The sequence below is a fragment of the Sciurus carolinensis genome, chromosome 6 (genome assembly GCF_902686445.1).
Source record: "Sciurus carolinensis chromosome 6, mSciCar1.2, whole genome shotgun sequence".
In the NCBI taxonomy this organism is placed as follows: domain Eukaryota; kingdom Metazoa; phylum Chordata; class Mammalia; order Rodentia; family Sciuridae; genus Sciurus; species Sciurus carolinensis.
Genome location: NC_062218.1, coordinates 30,616,326 through 30,635,854, shown reverse-complemented (window position 1 = coordinate 30,635,854; position 19,529 = coordinate 30,616,326). Strand labels below are relative to the sequence as shown.

At 36.2% G+C, this 19,529-nt stretch overlaps 1 protein-coding gene across 5 annotated transcripts in view; it reads right to left on the bottom strand.

The window, feature by feature from the left end:
- Positions 1-19,529, bottom strand: part of Spef2 (sperm flagellar 2) — a 194,810-nt gene that overhangs the window by 130,073 nt on the left and 45,208 nt on the right. For all 5 annotated transcript variants that reach the window (XR_007109151.1, XM_047556225.1, XM_047556222.1 and 2 more), the window contains one exon: positions 2,973-3,141. Coding sequence is in view for 4 of the 5 variants with exons in the window: in XM_047556225.1 (XP_047412181.1) it covers positions 2,973-3,141 (169 nt within the window). In the remaining variant the exon portion in view is untranslated. The remainder of the gene's footprint in view (positions 1-2,972; positions 3,142-19,529) is intronic.

Below are 19,529 nucleotides of genomic sequence, written 5' to 3'. Positions count from 1 at the left end.
AAAAACAGACATTGGACAAGGAAAAACCTCTTTGACAAATGGTTCTGGGAAAAATGAATATCCACATGTAGAAGACTGAAACTGAGACCTTAATTTAAGACCCCAAAATTTGAAACTAGTAGAGAAAAACACATGAAAAACACTTCCAGATATAGACACAGGCAGCAATTTCCTAAACAGGACTCCAACAGCTCAGAAAGCAAAAGCAAGAAATGAAAAATGGTATTAGAAATTAAAAAGCTTCTGCACAGCAAGGGAAACAATCAACAGAGTGAAGAGACAACCTAGAGAATGGGAGGCAATCTTTCCTAGCTATTCCTCGGACAGGGGATTAATATCCAGAATATGTACAGAATTCAAAAATGTAACATCAAAAGAACAAGCAATCCAGTGAAAAAAAATGGACAAATTATCTCAACAGATACTTCTCAAAAGAAGTACAAGTGGCAAATATATATGAAAAATGTTCAACATATTTATCCATTCAGGAAATGCAAATTAAAACTACACTTGTCAGAATGGCTATTATTAAAAGCAACAAAACAAAAAAAAAATAAAAAAAATAACAAATGTGAAGATATGTAGGAATAGTAATCTTTACACAAAGTTGATGAATATAAACTAGTACAGCCAGCATGGAAAACAGTATGAAGGTTTTTAAAAAACTGAAATTAAAACTTACCATGTGATACAGTTATACTGCTTTTGGGTACATACCCAAAGGAAATGAAGTCAGTATTCAAAAGAGATACCTGAATACCTATCATTATTGTGGCACTGTTCACAATAACCAAGTTATAGACTCAGCCTAGGTGCCCATGATGGATGAATGTATAAACAAAATAAGATACACACGTATACATACATACAATATTTCATTGTGTGTATGTGTAATATATATTATATATAATATTATAATATTATATAGTATATAATAATATTTATATATTTTATATATGTGTGTGTGTGTATATATATATATATATATATATATATATATATATATATACAATTTAGCCATAAAGAAAAATAAAATCATGTCATTTACAGGAAATGGATAAAATTGGAGGTCATTACATTAAACAAAATAAACAAGACAGAGAAAGACAAGTATTGGATGTGTTCTCTAAAATTCTCATATATGGAAACTAAAAAGAAAGTGACCTAAAGTAGAAGAGGATGTAACTATTAGGGAAGGGGAATGGGACTCAGGACTCTGAGGTTAATGGAAGGGATGGGATGGGGAGAAAATATAGAAGGGAAGAGGATGTGATTCAAACACGGCATTTACGTGGATTGGAAATGTCACTGTGAAACCCATTAATTTGTATAATTATTGGTTAATATTTGTTATAAAAATTGCTTGGAAAAAATTATCAAATAAGTCTGCTCTGATTTGTCAATTACAAATGACTTTCATTTGCAATGGAAAGAAATGCCTTAACTTACTTTGATGTTGTCAAAGCATTTTATTAGGTGGCTTTATAGTTTTGGTTGACACACTATAGTACATTCTATAACTGTACAAAATAAAAACCTGTATATATTCTATGAGATTCAAGTAAAATCTAAATAAATAAAATTATCTTAGTGCTGCAAATGTAGATTCACTCAATTTAAATATGGTGCATGTTTAGTTTTTGATCATCTCATATTTTTCTGTAACATTTTACCACAAGCTTGTCTTCTTCTAAAATCCACACATTAGTGCTATTTTATTCTTTCCCCTGTTCATTGCCATTATTTATTAATGTCTACACAACAAACATCTATTGAGTATTTACTACTTATGATCAGAGAGTTGGATCAAATCATCTTTCCTTGGCTGCTTTTTTCATATTGCACTTGTAACCCTTCTGGAACTGAAACCAACATTTCTAATAATCAACGTCCTCATTCTTCATTCCATGACTGTAGATACACCCAGAATTTCTTTTCAAGATTATCATTTTTACATCTTTACTTCCAAGGATGAGAAGGAGCAGAGTTGGGGAAGAAATTAATGTGTATTACTAGCTTCCAACATGCAATCTACTGGTTAAGTGATCAACAACTATTAAACTTCAGAACCGCAGAATGAGATAGGTATAGTATTAATCTCATTTCATAAGCTGGAATCTGCATCTCTTAGCACATAAGAGTCCAGTCCTCTAAGGTCTATAGTTAGTATTGGGGGTGCCAATAGTGAACATCTGGCCTGTTTAATCCCTAAGGTTATTCTTTGTTTGTTTGTTTGTTTTGACAGATCTTCTAAAAAACACAGTTGGTACTTTCATCTTCTTAAATATTTATCATTTCTTTGTGTTGGGAAACTTCAAACTTCTCTTGTATAGTTATTTATAAAATATATAACAAATCATTGTAAACTAAAGTCACATACTATATTGTACATATGTATTGAATTATCACACTGGACTCCATGAATATGGGCCCCTTTTAAAAAAATAAAATAATTTTACATGAAAAATGTATAGCAAGCACAGTTGGTATCCAATACTTTTTTCCAATTTTAGAAAAAAATGTTGCTTGAATCTATGCTATCATAAAACCTTGACCTCTTCCTCTTCCATTTTGTCTGCAAAAGCTGCGTATCATTGAAATAAATTACAAAAGAAAAAATTCCTTTTAACAATTTTTTGGAGCACACATAGACAAAAGTTCATACAAAGAAAAATGCTAATGAATAAATAAAAACATTTTTTAAAGCTTGACATCTATCTTCCCAGACAATGTATCATACTTGAATTTTTTCAAACTGCTCTTTTAATATTATTGAGATCAACAGATAATAGATTATGAATAGTTTAGGCATCTAAAAATTAGTTCCATGAACAGAAATTTAACCTAAAGAAAATACAAACATAAAAAGTCTATTTTAATTAGTATGAACGAAATAAAATATCAAAAAATTAGAGTTAAGGAAAAATAATTTATTATGTTGAATTCTCTAATGGTTTCATACCACGATGTACCTTATATTCTTCATAATCATTTTTATCTAGTAAGTCCCTTTTCTCCAGTTCTACAAGTTGTCCTGCAGGGTGCCTAGCAGGCAGATGCTTAGTAGAGATTTGCTCATATAGGGGCTTTCCATTGAAAAACAGTTCCTTCCAGTCATGCATCAACTTACGTGGAATCAGACTGTTGCAAAAAAATAAAAAAGGAAAAGATGAATCAATGATTAGTCAAATATACAGTTTAAAACCTTAGCCTTTTTTATTGTACTTATGTAGTTAACTCACTTTCATCAGAATTAAATAGTAATAACTACACAAAGCTAATTTCAAAGGTTACCACATGTGCAATGACAATAAGACCAACATATATTTTCTGTTACAAATTATATGCAAATATGTAAACCATTATCTTGAAGATGCCTTGAAAAATATCAGTTTATTCATATTGCATAGGAGGACACAGATACTACAGCATTTAAACTATGCTGTAAGGTTGAATAGTCATTTGAAGTTAGAATTGAGAATTAGACAACCCAAGTTTTCTAATCGTGCTCATTATTTTTAGATATATTTCTCTGTTCTGGCAGGCAATAAGAAAGTCTGAAGACAGTGGCATTAAGTGGCACTCGTTCATTCAGACCTATTACATTGCATGCACTGTACCAGCCATAAGGGATATTACAACAAGTGGAATTCCAAGCCTCCAAGAGCAAATCCTGGGCAAAAGTAATTGCACAAATAAACAGTTGGGGAAGAGAATTACACAATGGAAAATCATAACAGTAGATTGGACTGAACTTGTTCATTCAGGGAAGTCTCTGAAGAAATGACCACTGAGGCCTAAAGAATGTCTAGCAACCAGGACAGAGGGGCTAGAAAACTGTTCCAAGAGGAACAAATGTGCAAAAGAAAGAGCCTGATATGATTCTGATGGTGGAGGGCGGGTGGAAACAGTTCCTAGAGTTTGAAATTACAACTTAGGAAGTACTCTGTGATCCTGATGTGTGCTATGACATGGGTGAACCTCAAAGACAGTGTGTTAAGTGGATGACAGGGACACGAAAGACTACAGAGCATATGATCCCACTTACACGAGGTACCTTGAACAAATTCATTGACATAAAGTGGAACGGAGGCCCTCAGGGGCTGTGGGGGGATGAGAAGGAATTATTTACTGGGCACAGACTTGGGATTCCTTCCTGCTTCAAGGGCTTCGTGGTCAGGGGTTTTCAAGGACCGTGCATCCTCATACTCAGGTACCTCTTCTCATTTCTTTCTCCATACTTATCAGGGCTTCACGGCTTTAAAATTATCCATGTTCTCCTCACAACCTTGTAGTATTCTTTTTATTTTTGGTGATAATTGTTCCATGATGTTTGTAGAGGTTCTAGGGCTTCCTGATTGCAATCCATTAAATAGTTTTATACATTTTGAAAAGAATTTTATAAGGATAAAATATTGCCCTCTTATCTTTACCATAAAATTCTTCTCACATGTAATGAGGTGAGGCTAGGAACAGATAAAATAGTAAAAGCAGGAAAGCTTTTAAAATTGCTTCTCTAGTCTTAAAGAATACTGTTTCCTGGTTCTTGCCCAAACTTCTCCTTTTCCTTGAGATTCTGACTTTATATCTCCTCACCTGATCCATTGAGATTCCTGGGCAAGAAAATAAGCTGCTGTCACAATACCAGACCTTAAATTATACTACAGAGCTGGAGTAACAAAAACAGCATGGTATTGGCACCAAAACAGACATGAAGACAAATAGAACATAATAGAAAACATAGAGACAAATTCAGTTATCTCATACCAGACAAAGGCACCATAAACATACATTGGAGAAAAGATAGCCTCTTCAACAAATGGTGCTGGGAAAACTGAAAATTCATATGTAGCAGAAAGAAATTTAACCCCTACCTCTCACCCTGCACAAAACTCAACTGGATCAAGGACCTAGGCATTAGACCCGAGACCCTTCACCTACTAGAAGAAAATGTAGGTCCAACACTCCATCATGTCGCGTTAGGAGCTGACTTCCTTAACAAGACCCCTAAAGTACAAGAATTAAAATCAAGAATTACTAAATGGAATGGAATCAAAGTAAAAAGTTTTTTCTCAGCAAAGGAAATAATCTAGAACATGAAGAGAGAAGCTAGAGAATGGGAGAAAATCTTTGCCTCCTTCACCTCAGATAGAGCACCAGGATATACAAAGAATTCAAAAACCTTAACATCAAAACAACAAATCAATCAATAAACGGGAAAAACCTGAACAGGCACTTCACAGAAGAAAAGCAAATGGTCAACAAATATATGAAAAAAATATTCAACATCTCTAGCAATTAGAGAAATGCAAATTAAAACTGCACTGAGATTTCATCTCAACCCAGTGAGAATGGCAATTGTCAAGAAAACAAGCAACAATTAATGTTGGTGAGGATTTAAGCAAAAAGGTACACGTATACATTGCTGGTAGGACTGCAAATTGGTGCAACCACTGTGGAAAGCAGTATAGAGATTCCTTAGAAAACTTGGAATGGAACAACCATTTGACCCAGTCACCCCACTCCTCAGGATATATCCAAAGTACTTAAAATCAGCATATTATATGGACATAGCCACATCAATGTTTATGGCAGCTCACTCACAATAACTAAGCTTTGGAAGCAAGCTAGAAGCCTTCAACACATGAATGGATAAAGAAAAGGTGGTATATATACACAATGGAATATTACTCAGCCATAAAGAAAAATGAGATTTGGCAATTGCTGGTAAATGGATGAATCTGGAGACTATCATGCTAAGTGAAATAAGTGAATCCCCAAAAAACCAGAGGCTAAATATTCTCTCTGATATGTGGATGCTAACACATTACAGGAGGGGAAAGGGAAGAATACGTGTTCAGTGGGTTAGACAAAGGGCAATGAAGGTAAAGGAGGGGAGATAGGAATAGGGATCAGAGTAGAATAAATCATACAAAACTTTCCTATGTTCAAAAATGAATACATCACCAGTGAAACTCTACATCATATATAATCACAAGAATGGAATCCCATTATAATAAGTTATACTCCATATATGTATAATATGCTGATACACTCTAATGTCACATATATTCCTAAAAAAAGAACAAGTTAAAAGGAAGAAAATCAGTGGCTGTGACTTCTGGGCCCTTAATTCCTTCCTTTTGTGTGAACTGAAATCCCTAAGATTTGTGCATACATCTGGGCTAGTTATTCTACTTTCTCAAATGATTTGAATTCCATCAGCTCACCTAATATCAACCTGTTCTGGTAAAGCCATTATTAACTCAAAATACAGCAAGGGAGGAAGAAATGTTATCAAAGCAAAACAAGGGGTTCTTTTGGAGTAGCACTACTTTTTAAAAAAATTTTAGAATCTCTTTTGACTTTAAATACCTCGACCAAGCTATGTGTTCTGCTTTTGCCCAGTAGTTGCAGAGATGCTTATGCTTACCTGTATATTATTATTGCTATTTAAACATCGATTTTTAAATTAAACTCTTTGAAATAATTGTAGATTACCAGAAGTTGTAAGAAATAATACAGAGAGATCATGTATCATTTACCTAGTGTTCCCCAATCGTAACGTTCTGTAAAACTGTAGTATAACATCACAATCGGGACTTGACACTGATGCAGTTAAGATACAGAACATTTTCCTCATCCCAGATTCCCTCCTGTTACCTTTCTATGGTTCTACTCACGTCCCTCTCACCCCACTCCTCTCACTCCTTAGTCTGGCATTGGCTAGTCGGGTTCTCAGTTTCTATAATTCTGTCACTTCCAGAATGCTATAGAAATGGAATCATAAAGTACATAAACTTTTGGGATTGTTTTTTTCACCTTGCATAATTATCTGGAGATTCATCCAGATTGGTAAGTATCAATAGTTTATTCATTTTATTGTTCAGTAATATTCCATGGTATGGTTGTACCACAGTTTAACCATCTCCTATTTAAAAAAACATTCGGATAATTACTATAGTCTATTAAATAAGACTTTTTATAAACATTTATTTATAGATCTGTGTGCGTAAGCTAAATTTTCTGGGATAAATGCCCAGACATGTCCTATGGAAGTCAAACATTCAGTTTTTCTAAAGGTTCGTTCTAGAGGGGCTGTATCATTTTACATAATCAACAGCAATGAATGACATCCTTTGCCAGAATCTGACGTTATTATTCCTTCATTTTAGCCATTATGATAGATCTGTCATGATATCTCTCTGTGGCTTCAACTTGAAATTTTCTAATGGCTAATGATGCTGAATTTGTTTTTCAAGCATATATTTGTCACCTGAATATCCTTTTCAGGTTTTTAATGGTTTGGGCCCATTTTCTAATTGATTTTTTTTTTTAATTGAGAATACTTTATATATATCTCCTGTTAAATATGTTGTTTGCAAGCATTCTCTCTGACTTTGTATATCTTTTTGTGTTTTCAAAGCAAAAGGGTTTAACTTTGTAGAAGTCCAATTTGTCATATTTTCCTTTTATGGATCAAGCTTTTGGTGTCAAGTCTAAGAACTTTTCATCTAGTCAAAGAACCCTCTATTTAAAAACTATTTTAAAAATACTTTTATAGTTTAGGGTTTTACATTTAAGTCCAGGATCCATTTTAAGTTACTTTTTATATGATATGTGAGAAAACTGTTTTAGCTATGCTAGTTACTTTAATTTTTATAAAATGTTAGAAGTGGCATATATATAAAAATATATATATATATGTATGTGTGCATATATATGTGTGTGTATGTGTGTGTATATGTGTATATATAGCTACAAAAATTCTTTCATATATATAAAAGAATACTATATATAACTATATATGTGTGTGATATATATTTTATATATATATATATAATGTATATATATATATAAAGTTGTAGGTGGACACAATGCCTTTATTTTATTTTTCTGTGGTACTTAGGATCAAACCCAGGGCCTCACATGTGCTAGGTGAGTGTGCTACCACTGAGCCACAACCCCAGTCCCTCTATATAAAGTCTTGCTGGGCTTTTGATAGGAAATGAAAAACACTTATATTAATTTGGGGAGAATTGACATCTTTATTGAGTCTCTCAGTTCATGAATACATTCTGTCTCTTTATGTATAGTATTTAGATATTTGCTTTTTTGTCATTGTTGTCAGTTTTGTGTAGTTCCCTGCATACAAGTCCGTACATGTTTTATTAGGTTTTACAGGTAAAGCTCTCAATTATTTAAAAAAATTTTCCCTCAACATATAATCATACATATTTATGAGGTATGGTATAATATTTTAACACATAAGTGATGTGTCCTGATCAAATCAATGTAATTAGTATTTTCCATCTTATCATTTATGTTTGGAGCCTTGTTTGTTATTAAATAATTGTAAATGGCAATGTGTTCTTAATTTAGCTGTCTACATGTTCATGGCTAGTGTCCATAAATATTTATCTTGTATCCTGCAACCTTACTGAGCTCACTTATGAATTGTTCTAGGGGTTTTATTGTAGATTCCTTGGCATTTTCTAAATTGATAATCATGCCATTTGCAAATAGGGGCAAATTTTATTTCTTCATTTCTGATCTGCATGCTTTTTCTTGTCTTATGACCTGGGTAGAGCTTCTAGGGCTATGTTGAGGAAGAGTGGAGAGAATAAACATCTTCTCCTCATTCCCTATTTTAGTTTTTCCTCATTAAATATAACTAACTAACTGTGGGTGTGCTTAGTCAAACTCAGAAGTCTCTTCCTCTATATCTCTTTTTCTGAGAGATTTCATTATTGTTAGTGAGAGTTAGATTTTGTCAAATACTTTTTCTGCATTGATTCATATGATTGTATGATTTTTTTCTTCTTTGCCTGTTAATGTGTGGGTCACACTGATTGATTTTGGATGCTCCTGGAGTGCACCCCACTTGGTCTTGGTATCTAATTCTTCTTATATGTTATCAATTTCTATTTTCTAATTTTTCATTAATGATTTTGCATCTGTATTCATAATGAATATTGATCTCTAGTTTTCTTTTTTGCTACTGTTTTTTGTCTGGATTTGCCATCACGGTTATAGTGGATTCATAAAATAAAGTGAGGAAGTATTTCCTCCTTTCTGTTTTCTGGAAGCTATTGTATAGAATTGGTGTTAATTCTTTAGATGCTTGGGAGAATTTGCCAGTGATACCATATGGTCCTGAAGATTTCCTTTTGGAGAGTTTTTAAATTAGAAGTATAAATTTCTTAAAAGCTACATAGGTCTATTCAAATTATGTATTTTATATAGGTAATTTGTTGTATTTTGTGTTTTTTGAGGAATCGAACCTTTCTTCTATGTTAACAAATGTGTGTGTTTAGTCATCATAGAATTTTCCCATTCTCCTTTTGGTGCCTAAGGGGTCTAAAGTGATATCCTTTGATTTATTCCTGATATTAATAACGTGGTAATTCTCTTTTTTTCCTTTGGTATTCTTATTAAAGTTTAGACAATTTTAAAATATTTTAAAATAATTGACTTTATGTTAAATTATCTATTGTTTTTATCTCTTTTTTTTTATTTCTGCTCTTTATTAGTTCCTTTCTTCCATCTTGCTTTGATTTTTGTTTTTCTCTTCTTATTCTAGTCTCTTGAGGTGGGGGCTTAGATGATTTATTTGAAACTTCCCTCCTTTTTAAAGTACACATTTTATGCTCTAAATTTCTGCCAGCACTGGTTTTTTTTCTTTTTATTATTTTCCCACAAAATTTAATAAGTTGCCAACAAAAGTATTTTTAAATTTCCATTGTGACTTCTCCTTAATCCAAGGAATATTTAGAAGTGTGCTGAGTTTCCCAGTGTTTGGAGTTTTTCCTCTTATCTTTATGTTATTGTTTTCTGTTTCGATTTCACTGTGGTCAGAGAACATTCTCTGATTTGTATTCTTCTAAGTTTTTGGGGGTTTGTTCTATGACCTAGGACATATATGATTTATCTTGGTATAGGTTCTGTGGACATTTGAAAAGTATGCATTCTCTGATGTTGCTGCGTAAAGTAATCAACAATAATGTCATTTAGACCTGATTGGTTGGTGGTGCTGATTTCTTCTATATCTTTACTGATTTTTTTCTAGTTTTCTCCCAATTATTGAAATCTCCAACAACGATTGTGGATCTTCCAGTTATCTTTTAGTTCTACCAGGTTTTGCTTCATGTATTTTGCAGTTCTGTTGTTTGATGAATACACAATTAAAATCACTGTCTTCTTTGTGCATTGACCCTTTTATACCATATGATGGTATTTTTTGGCCCTACAGTCTACTTTATTTGATATTTTTTTATAGTCACTAATTCTTTTGACTAGTATTAGCATGATGTACATTTTTTCCATTCTTTTACCCTTGATCTGCCTCTATCATTATTTCTAAAACGAGTTTCTCATGGACAGCATACAAACTGATCATGTTTTTTAATCCACTTCTCCAAACTCTGTCTTTCAATTGGTGTATTTAGAGATGGAGGGATTAATTGAGGGCTTAGGTCTCTCAATCTATTTTTTTGTTCTTTGGGAGGCTTTTTGTTTTTGTTTCCTTTTCTTACTTTCCCATGGGTTAGATGACTATTTCTTAGAATACCATTTTGATGTTACAATTGTGTTTTTGAGTGTATCTCTTTGCATAGACATTTTTACTACTAGGGTTAGGCATTAAATGCACATAATTTACAACATCCATTACCTCATCATTTTATCAGTTTAAGCACAGAATTCTTACCTCCCTTTAGGTACCTTTATTTTCATTCATTTATAATTCTTAAATATTTCTTGAATGTACATTTTGTTTTTTTTTTTTTTTTTTTTAGAGACACAGACAGATTTATTTAGTAAAGCAGAGGCATATTCAAGGGAGAATGTGGGCTATCTAGAGATTTAGAAGTCTTTGGGGGTTAAACAAGGAATACATATTTGTGGAGAGCAGTCTGTTTCCTGTTAAGAGTTACTCCATGATGTACAGAACAACAGTTTTCAAGTCATGCCTAAAACAGAGTTACTCCATTTTGCAAAGCAGTAGTTTGGCATAAGCTACTTCATTTTGAGTTTAAGTGCTGAGGCAAAATGATTCTACACCTTGTTTATACAAGTAAACAACCACCATCTGCCTGGCACAATCGTATGGCACAAACTGATAAATTTATCATGCTAAAAAATTAACACATGCGGACTTATGAAATTAATCAGAAACACAAGAATGCATGACTATATCAAACTTATATCAGAAAAACTAGGTCCATGAACGTATCATATGCACCAGACCACTGAAAGAAGCAAACTCACTCAAGGCTCATAAAAGAAGCACCTTGAGAATGGATAAAGAGGCACCCTGACTCTGGCTGTTCATCTAGATACTTGCCCAGGAAAATCACAAGAGAAATGAACCTCTGAGTCTCTGTCCCTTGGGTTCAGCAGAGTGCAGTTTCTCCTGCCTGTGATGACCACACCTGGCCTACTCCAAGCTGACATCTCAATCTACTGTTTAAACCTTGCTGCCTAGAATAAGTTCCTACACAGCTCCATACCCTGAACAAGTCTTTGACTGGTTTGTAATCTCTCCCTCTCTCTTTTTTCTTTTTTTTTTTATTATTATTGTAAACAAATGGGTTACATGTTGTTTCTCTGTTTGTACATGGCGTAAAGGCACACCATCTGTTTAATCATAAATTTACATAGGGTAATGGTGTTTGATTCATTCTGTTATTTTTCCCCTTCTCCCCCCACCCTTCCCACCCCTCTTTTCCCTCTATACAGTCCTTCCTTCCTCCATTCTTGCCCCCCTCCCTAACCCTAACTCTAACCCTAACACTAACCCCTCCCACCCCCCATTATGTGTCATCATCCACTTATTAGCGATATCATTCATCCATTGGTTTTTTGAGATTGGCTTATCTCACTTAGCATGATATTCTCCAGTTTCATCCATTTGCCTGCAAATGCCATAATTTTATCATTCTTTATGGTTGAGTAATATTCCAATGTATATATATACCTCAGTTTCTTTATCCATTCATCAATTGAAGAACATCTAGGTTGGTTCCACAATCTGGCTATTCTGAACTGAGCAGCTATGAACATTGATGTGGCTGTATCTCTGTAATATGCTGATTTTAAGTCCTTAGGGTATAGGCCAAGGAGTGGGATAGCTGGGTCAAATGGTGGTTCCATTCCAAGTTTTCTAAGGAGTCTCCACACTGCTTTCCAGAGTGGCTGCACTAATTTGCAGCCCCACCAGCAATGTAAGAGTGTACCTTTCTCCCCACATCCTCGCCAACACCTGTTGTTGCTTGTATTCTTGATAATCGCCATTCTAATTGGGGTGAGATGGAATCTTAGGGTGGTTTTGATTTGCATTTCTCTTATTACTAGAGATGTTGAACATTTTTCCATATGTTTGTTGATTGCTTGTAGATCTTCTTCTGTGAAGTGTCTAGTCATTTCCTTAGCCCATTTGTCAATTGGATTATTTGCATTCTTGCTGTAGAGTTTTTTGAGTTCTTTATAGATTCTGGAGATTAGTGCTCTGTCTGAAGTATGATTGGCAAAGATTTTCTCCCACTCTGTAGGCTCTTTCTTCACATTGCTGATAGTTTCCTTTGCTGAGAGAAAGCTTTTTAGTTTGAATCTATCCCAGTTATTAATTCTTGCTTTTATTTCTTGTGCTATGGGAGTCCTGTTGAGGAAGTCTGGTCCTAAGCCGACATGTTGAAGCTCTGGACCTACTTTTTCTTCTATAAGATGCAAGGTCTCTGGTCTGATTCCGAGATCCTTAATCCATTTTGAGTTTAGTTTTGTGCATGGTGAGAGATATTGGTTTAGTTTCATTCTGTTGCATATGGATTTCCAATTATCCCAGCACCATTTGTTGAAGAGGCTATCTTTTCTCCATTGCATATTTTTGGCCCCTTTGTCTAGTATGAGAAAATTGTATTTATTTGGGTTTGTGTCCGTGTCCTCTATTCTGTACCATTGATCCAACTTTCTATTTTGGTACCAATACCATGCCGTTTTTGTTACTATTGCTTTGTAGTAGAGTTGAAGATCTGGTATTGCGATACCCCCTGCTTCACTCTTTCTGCCAAGGATTGCTTTAGCTATTCTGGGTTTTTATTCTTCCAGATGAATTTCATAATTGCTTGCTCTATTTCTGTAAGGTACATCATTGGGATTTTAATTGGAATTGCATTGAATCTGTAGAGCACTTTTGGTAGTATGGCCATTTTGACAATATTAATTCTTCCTATCCAAGAACATGGGAGATCTTTCCATCTTCTAAGGTTTTCTTGAATTTCTTTCTTTAGTGTTCTGTAGTTCTCATTGTAGAGGTCTTTCACCTCTTTTGTGAGATTGATTCCCAAGTATTTTATTTTTTTCGAAGCTATTGTGAATGGGGTAGTTTTCCTGATTTCTCTTTCTGAAGATTCATCACGTATGTATAAAAATGCCTTAGATTTATGTGCATTGATCTTATATCCCACTTCTTTACTGAATTCACTTATGAGATCTAAAAGTTTTCTGGTGGAATTTCCTGGTTCCTCTAAGTATACAATCATATCATCAGCAAATAGGGATAGTTTGAATTCTTCTTTTCCTATTCATATCCCTTTAATTTCTTTGGTCTGTCTAATTGCTCTGGCTAGAGTTTCAAGGACGATATTGAATAGAAGTGGTGAAAGAGGGCATCCCTACCTTGTTCCAGTTTTTAGAGGGAATGCTTTCAGTTTTTCACCATTTAGAATGATATTAGCCATGGGCTTAGTGTAGATGGCCTTTACAATGTTAAGGAATGTTCCCACTATCCCTATTTTTTCTAGTGTTTTGAGCATGAAGGGGTGCTGTATTTTATCAAATGCTTTTTCTGCATCTATCAAAATAATCATGTGATTCTTGACTTTAAGTCTATTGATATGGTGAATGACATTTATTGATTTCCTGATGTTGAACCAAACTTGAATCCCTGGGATAAAACCCACTTGATCATGGTGCACTATCTTTTTAATATATATTTGTATGCGATTTACTAAAATTTTGTTGAGAATTTTTGCGTCGATGTTCATTAAGGATATTGGTCTGAAATTTTCTTTCCTCGATGTGTCTCTGTCTGGTTTAGGTATCAGGGTGATATTGGCTTCATAGAATGAGTTTGGGAGGGTTCCCTCCTCTTCTATTTTGTGGAATACCTTGAGAAGTATTGGAATGAGCTCTTCTTTAAAGGTTTTGTAGAACTCGGCTGAGAACCCATCTGGTCCTGGACTTTTCTTTGTTGGTAGGCTATTGATGACTTCTTCTATTTCATTACTTGAAATTGGTCTATTTAAATTGTGTATGTCCTCCTCGTTCAGTTTAGGCAATTCATATGTCTCTAGAAACCTGTTGATGTCTTCGAAATTTTCTATTTTGTTGGAGTATAGATTTTCAAAATAGCTTCTAATTATGTTTTGTATTTCAGTCGTGTCTGTTGTGATATTTCCTTGTTCATTCCAAATTTTAGTGATTTGGGTATTCTCTCGTCTTCTCTTTGTTAGTGTGGCTAAAAGTTTATCAATTTTGTTTATTTTTTCGAAGAACCAACTATTTATTTTGTCAATTTTTTGTATTGTTTCTTTTGTTTCAATTTCATTGATTTCAGCTCTGAATTTAACTATTTCCTGTCTTCTACTACTTTTGGTGTGGGTCTGTTCTTCCTTTTCTAGGGCTTTGAGCTGTAGTGTTAGGTCGTTTATTTTTCGAGTTTTACTTCTTTTATTAAATGTGCTCCATGAAATAAATCTTACTCTAAGTACTGCTTTCATAGTGTCCCAGAGATTTTGATATGATGTTTCTTTGTTCTCGTTTACCTCTAAGAATTTTTTAATTTCCTTCCTAATATCTTCTGTTATCCATTCATCATATAATAGCATATTGTTTAATCTCCAGGTGTTGGAGTAGTTTCTGTTTTTTACTCTTTCATTTATTTCTAACTTCAATCCATTATGATCTGATAGAATACAAGGTAGTGTCTCTATCTTCTTGTATTTGCTGACATTAGCTTTGTGGCATAATATATGGTCTATTTTAGAGAAGGATCCATGTGCTGCTGAGAAGAAAGTGTATTCACTCTTGGTTGGATGGTATATTTTATAAATGTCTGTTAAGTCTAAATTATTGATTGTGTTATTGAGATCTATGGTTTCTTTGTTCAATTTTTGTTTGGAAGATCTGTCCAGTGGTGAGAGAGGCGTGTTAAAATCACCTAGTATTATTGTGTTATGGTCTATTTGGTTTCTAAAATTGAGAAGGATTTGTTTAACATACATGGATGAGCCACTGTTTGGGGCATAGATGTTTATGATTATTATATCTTGCTGATTTATGCTTCCTTTAAGCAGTATGAAATGTCCTTCCTTATCCCTTCTGACTAACATTGGCTTGAAGTCCACATTATCTGAAATGAGGATGGATACTCCAGCTTTTTTGCTGAGTCCATGTGCATGGTATGTTTTTCCCCATCCTTTCACCTTTAGTCTATGGGTATCTCTTTCTATGAGGTGAGTCTCTTGCAGGCAACATATTGTTGGATCTTTCCTTTTAATCCAATCTGCCAGTCTATGTCTTTTGATTGATGAATTCAGGCCATTAACATTCAGGGTTATTATTGAGATATGATTTGTATTCCTGGTCATTTGGTTCATATTTAAAATTTTATTTATTTATTTATTTCTTTTTTGACACATCTTGGTTCCTCCTTTATTTGACAGTTCCTTTAGGGTAATTCCTCCCTTTGCTGATATGCTTCTTTGTTTTTTATCTCTTCTTCATGGAATATTTTGCTGAGAATGTTCTGTAATGCTGGCTTTCTTTTTGTAAATTCTTTTAGCTTTTGTTTATCATGGAATGATTTTATTTCATCGTCAAATTTGAAGGTAAGTTTTGCTGGGTATAAGATTATTGGTTGGCATCCATTTTCTTTCAGAGCTTGAAAAATGTTGTTCCAGGCCCTTCTAGCTTTTAGAGTCTGGATTGAAAAATCTGCTGATATCCGTATTGGTTTCCCCCTGAATGTAATTTGGTTCTTTTCTCTCACAGCCTTTAAAATTCTGTCTTTATTTTGTATGTTCGGTATTTTCATTATAATGTGCCTCGGTGTGGGTCTGTTGTAATTTTGTGTATTTGGAGTCCTATAAGCCTCTTGGACTTGATTTTCCATTTCATTCTTCAGATTTGGGAAATTTTCTGATATTATTTCATTGAATAGATTATTCATTCCTTTGGTTTGTTTCTCTAAGCCTTCCTCAATCCCAATAATTCTCAAATTTGGCCTTTTCATGATATCCCATAGTTCTTGCAGATTCTGTTCATGATTTCTTACCATCTTCTCTGTTTTTTCAACTTTGCTTTCGAGATTAAATATTTTGTCTTCAATGTCTGAAATTCTGTCTTCCAGGTGTTCTATCCTATTGGTTATGCTTTCTATGGAGTTCTTAATTTGGTTTATTGTTTCCTTCATTTCAAGGATTTCTGTTTTTTTTTTTTTTCAATATCTCTTAACTCTTTATTGAAATGATCTTTTGCTTCCTGTATTTGCTCTTTTAACTGTCGATTGGTGCTATCAATGCCTGCATTTGCTCTTTCATCTCATCATTCAATGCCTGCATTTGCTCTTTCATCTCATCATTTGCTTCCCTAATCATTTTAATTATGTACATTCTGAACTCCCTTTCTGTCATTTCTTCTGCCATGCTGTCGTTGGATTTTATTGATGTAACATCTAGATTTGTTTGGGGCATTTTCTTCCCTTGTTTTCTCATAATGTTCAGGATTCAGTGGGTCATTAAGATATTGCAGATTTCCTCTATCATCTTATAATGTCCCTGAAGATTGCTAGTATATCCCCTCTTATCCTTCAGTAGCCTGCAGTCTTGGAGGAAGTTGATAATGCGGAGTTCCATGAAGAAGCTGCCTCTCTAGTGGTGGTGACCCTCAGGTGGGGTATATTCCCTGCTAGTGGGCAGAGGTGCCTCCACTTGTTGACCAATGGTCATCCAACGGGGAACTAGGCTGCGGGTTGAGGCAAGTCCTGTTTGTGCCTGTGTCTCTGGTTTTACCGTCCCTGTGGGAAAACCTCACCTGGCAGGGAAGACTCAGTCGGTGGGGACGTCTTGCTGATCGGTTCCCCTCCTAGAGGTTCCCCCAATCTACAACTACCGCCTGGGCTGGGCTGTCTTCCTCTGCAACGTTCCCAAGGGCCCGGACCTACCTCCTGGGCCTGGGACCCTCACCCTTCGCAGGCGAGTCTCCTTAGGCTGCCTCTCCCAGAAAATCTGCCTGCAGTCCTGGAAACTTCGCTCCACCCCTAGGCGTGTCTCTGTGCGGCTCTTCCAGCAAGAAGCCACCTAGCTCCTGGGACCCTGCTCTGCACCTAATCGCCTGGCTATGCAGCCCCTCCTCTGAGCCGCCACCTGGAGCCCTGTACAATAGCTCCGATACCCAGAGACCCGCCACACACCTCCTCCTCCGGACAGTGGCCGGGTTTCCGACGCAGTCACTAGGAGCCCAAGCAATTCACTTCGCGTCTCCTCCTCCCACCAACCGCCCGTAGCCCTAGGCAGTCACTCCAAGTCCAAGTTACCCGCCTTGTTCCTCCTCCTCCTCCTCGGGGTAGCCCCCCGGGTGTTCAGGAGCGGTGGCTCCGAGACCAAGTGACCCACCACGCTCCTCCTCCAGGCAGGCCACCGGTGTTCAGGTCGCTTTTAGTCCAATCAACTCACCACTTGCCTCCTCCTCTGGCAACCACCTGTGGCTCTGATGCAGTCACTCCTAGACCAAGCGACCCGCCGCACTTTTCCTCTTCCTCTGGGCAACCCCCCGGTGTTCAGGAGCGGCCGTTCTGAGTTCAAACAGCTTGCGATGCAGCTCCTCCTCTGGCAACTGCCTGTGGCTCTGATGCAGTCACTCCTAGACCAAGTGACCTGCCACACTCCTCCTCCAGGCAGGCCACCGGTGTTCAGGAGCGGTTGTTCTGAGTTCAAACAGCTCGCCACGCAGCTCCTCCTCTGGCAACCGCCTGTGGCTCTGATGCAGTCACTCCTAGACCAAGTGACCCGCTTCGCTTCTCCTCTTCCTCCGGGCAACCCCCCCAGTGTTCAGGAGTGGTCATTCTGGGTCTAAATAGCTCGCCACGCAGCTCCTCCTCAGGCAGCCGCCCGGAGCCCCAGTGGTTGCTCTGAGTCCAAGCGCTGTGCTGAGCCACCTCCTCTACGATGATCCCAGTTTGTCCGTGTTTACTGCTCCTGTGGGGGGAAGGGCGTCTCGCCGAATAACTCCACTTCACAAAGTTCCCTGCATTCTGGGGCTACCGCCCCATCCGGGACGCCTCCCCAATGGGAGAGACTCACCCAGCGGCTTTGAGTTGTTCCCAAGTCTCTTACTATCTCCTCTTTTGAATCTTGCGTCCTGGAGCAACGTGAAATGCAGCCGCCCCCTAGTCCGCCATCTTGAAACTCCGTACATTTTGAATTATACCAGACAGGGTTATATTTTTTTTCTTCAACTGCTTACCTGATTTCTCAAGAGGAAAAGAAGATTCTATTGCATTTACTCCTATTTTTCCTTTCCTTGTTCTTTCTTTTTGAAATTCTAAGGCCCTTTGTGAAAAAAAAAATGTTTCTGTGGGAAGAAACTTTTAGCCATTCATTTAAGAATAGGAATACTGGCCACAAATTTTCTTAGTTAGCATCTTCTGACAGTATTAGATTTCCTTTTCATCTCTGAAGGGTATTTTCACTGGGTACAGGACTCTGGGTTGAGTCTTTTCTTTTAGCTCTGAAAAAACACTATGCCACTTCCTCCTGGTCTCTATGGTTTCTGGGTGAATATTTTGTCATTTGAATTATTTGCTTCTGAAGGTAAGTGTTTTGTTTTGCTGGTGCTTTCATGTTATTTTCTTAAATTTACTTATGATATACCTTTATATGGGGTTTTCCTTGAGCTTATCCTCTTTGAAGTTTGCTCAGTCTTTTGAATTTATAATTGTATGTCACTTGCCACATTGGGGAATTTTCAGGCACTATTTCTTTGTGGGCTATCTCAGTCCCATTGTCTTTTCCTCTGCTTCTAGGACTGCAATGGGCATGAGTGATGGATTAGATCTTAATGTCCTCCCACAAGGCCTGTGTGTTAAAGACCTGGTCACCAGCCAGTGGCATATTGGGAGGTGGTGAGACATAGTGGGAAGAAGTTAGGTCATGGGAAGCATGCCCTTTGAGGCAATATTGAGACCCCAGCTTCTTGTCCTCTCTTTTGCTTCCTGGCTACCATAAGGTGAACAGGCCTCCTCTGCTGCATACCCACCAAAGGTTCACAGCAACAGAAACAAGCATCCATGGACTCAAGCCTCTAAAACCTTGAACAAACATAAAACTTTCCCTTTTTAAGTTGGTTTATCTCAGATATTCATTATAGGGGCTGAAAGCTGAGTAATGCAACAAGGGTGACCAGTTGCTGAGTCGATTTTTTCAGCTACTTCCTCTCTGTTGTTCACACTGGGGAATTTGTATTCTTTATTT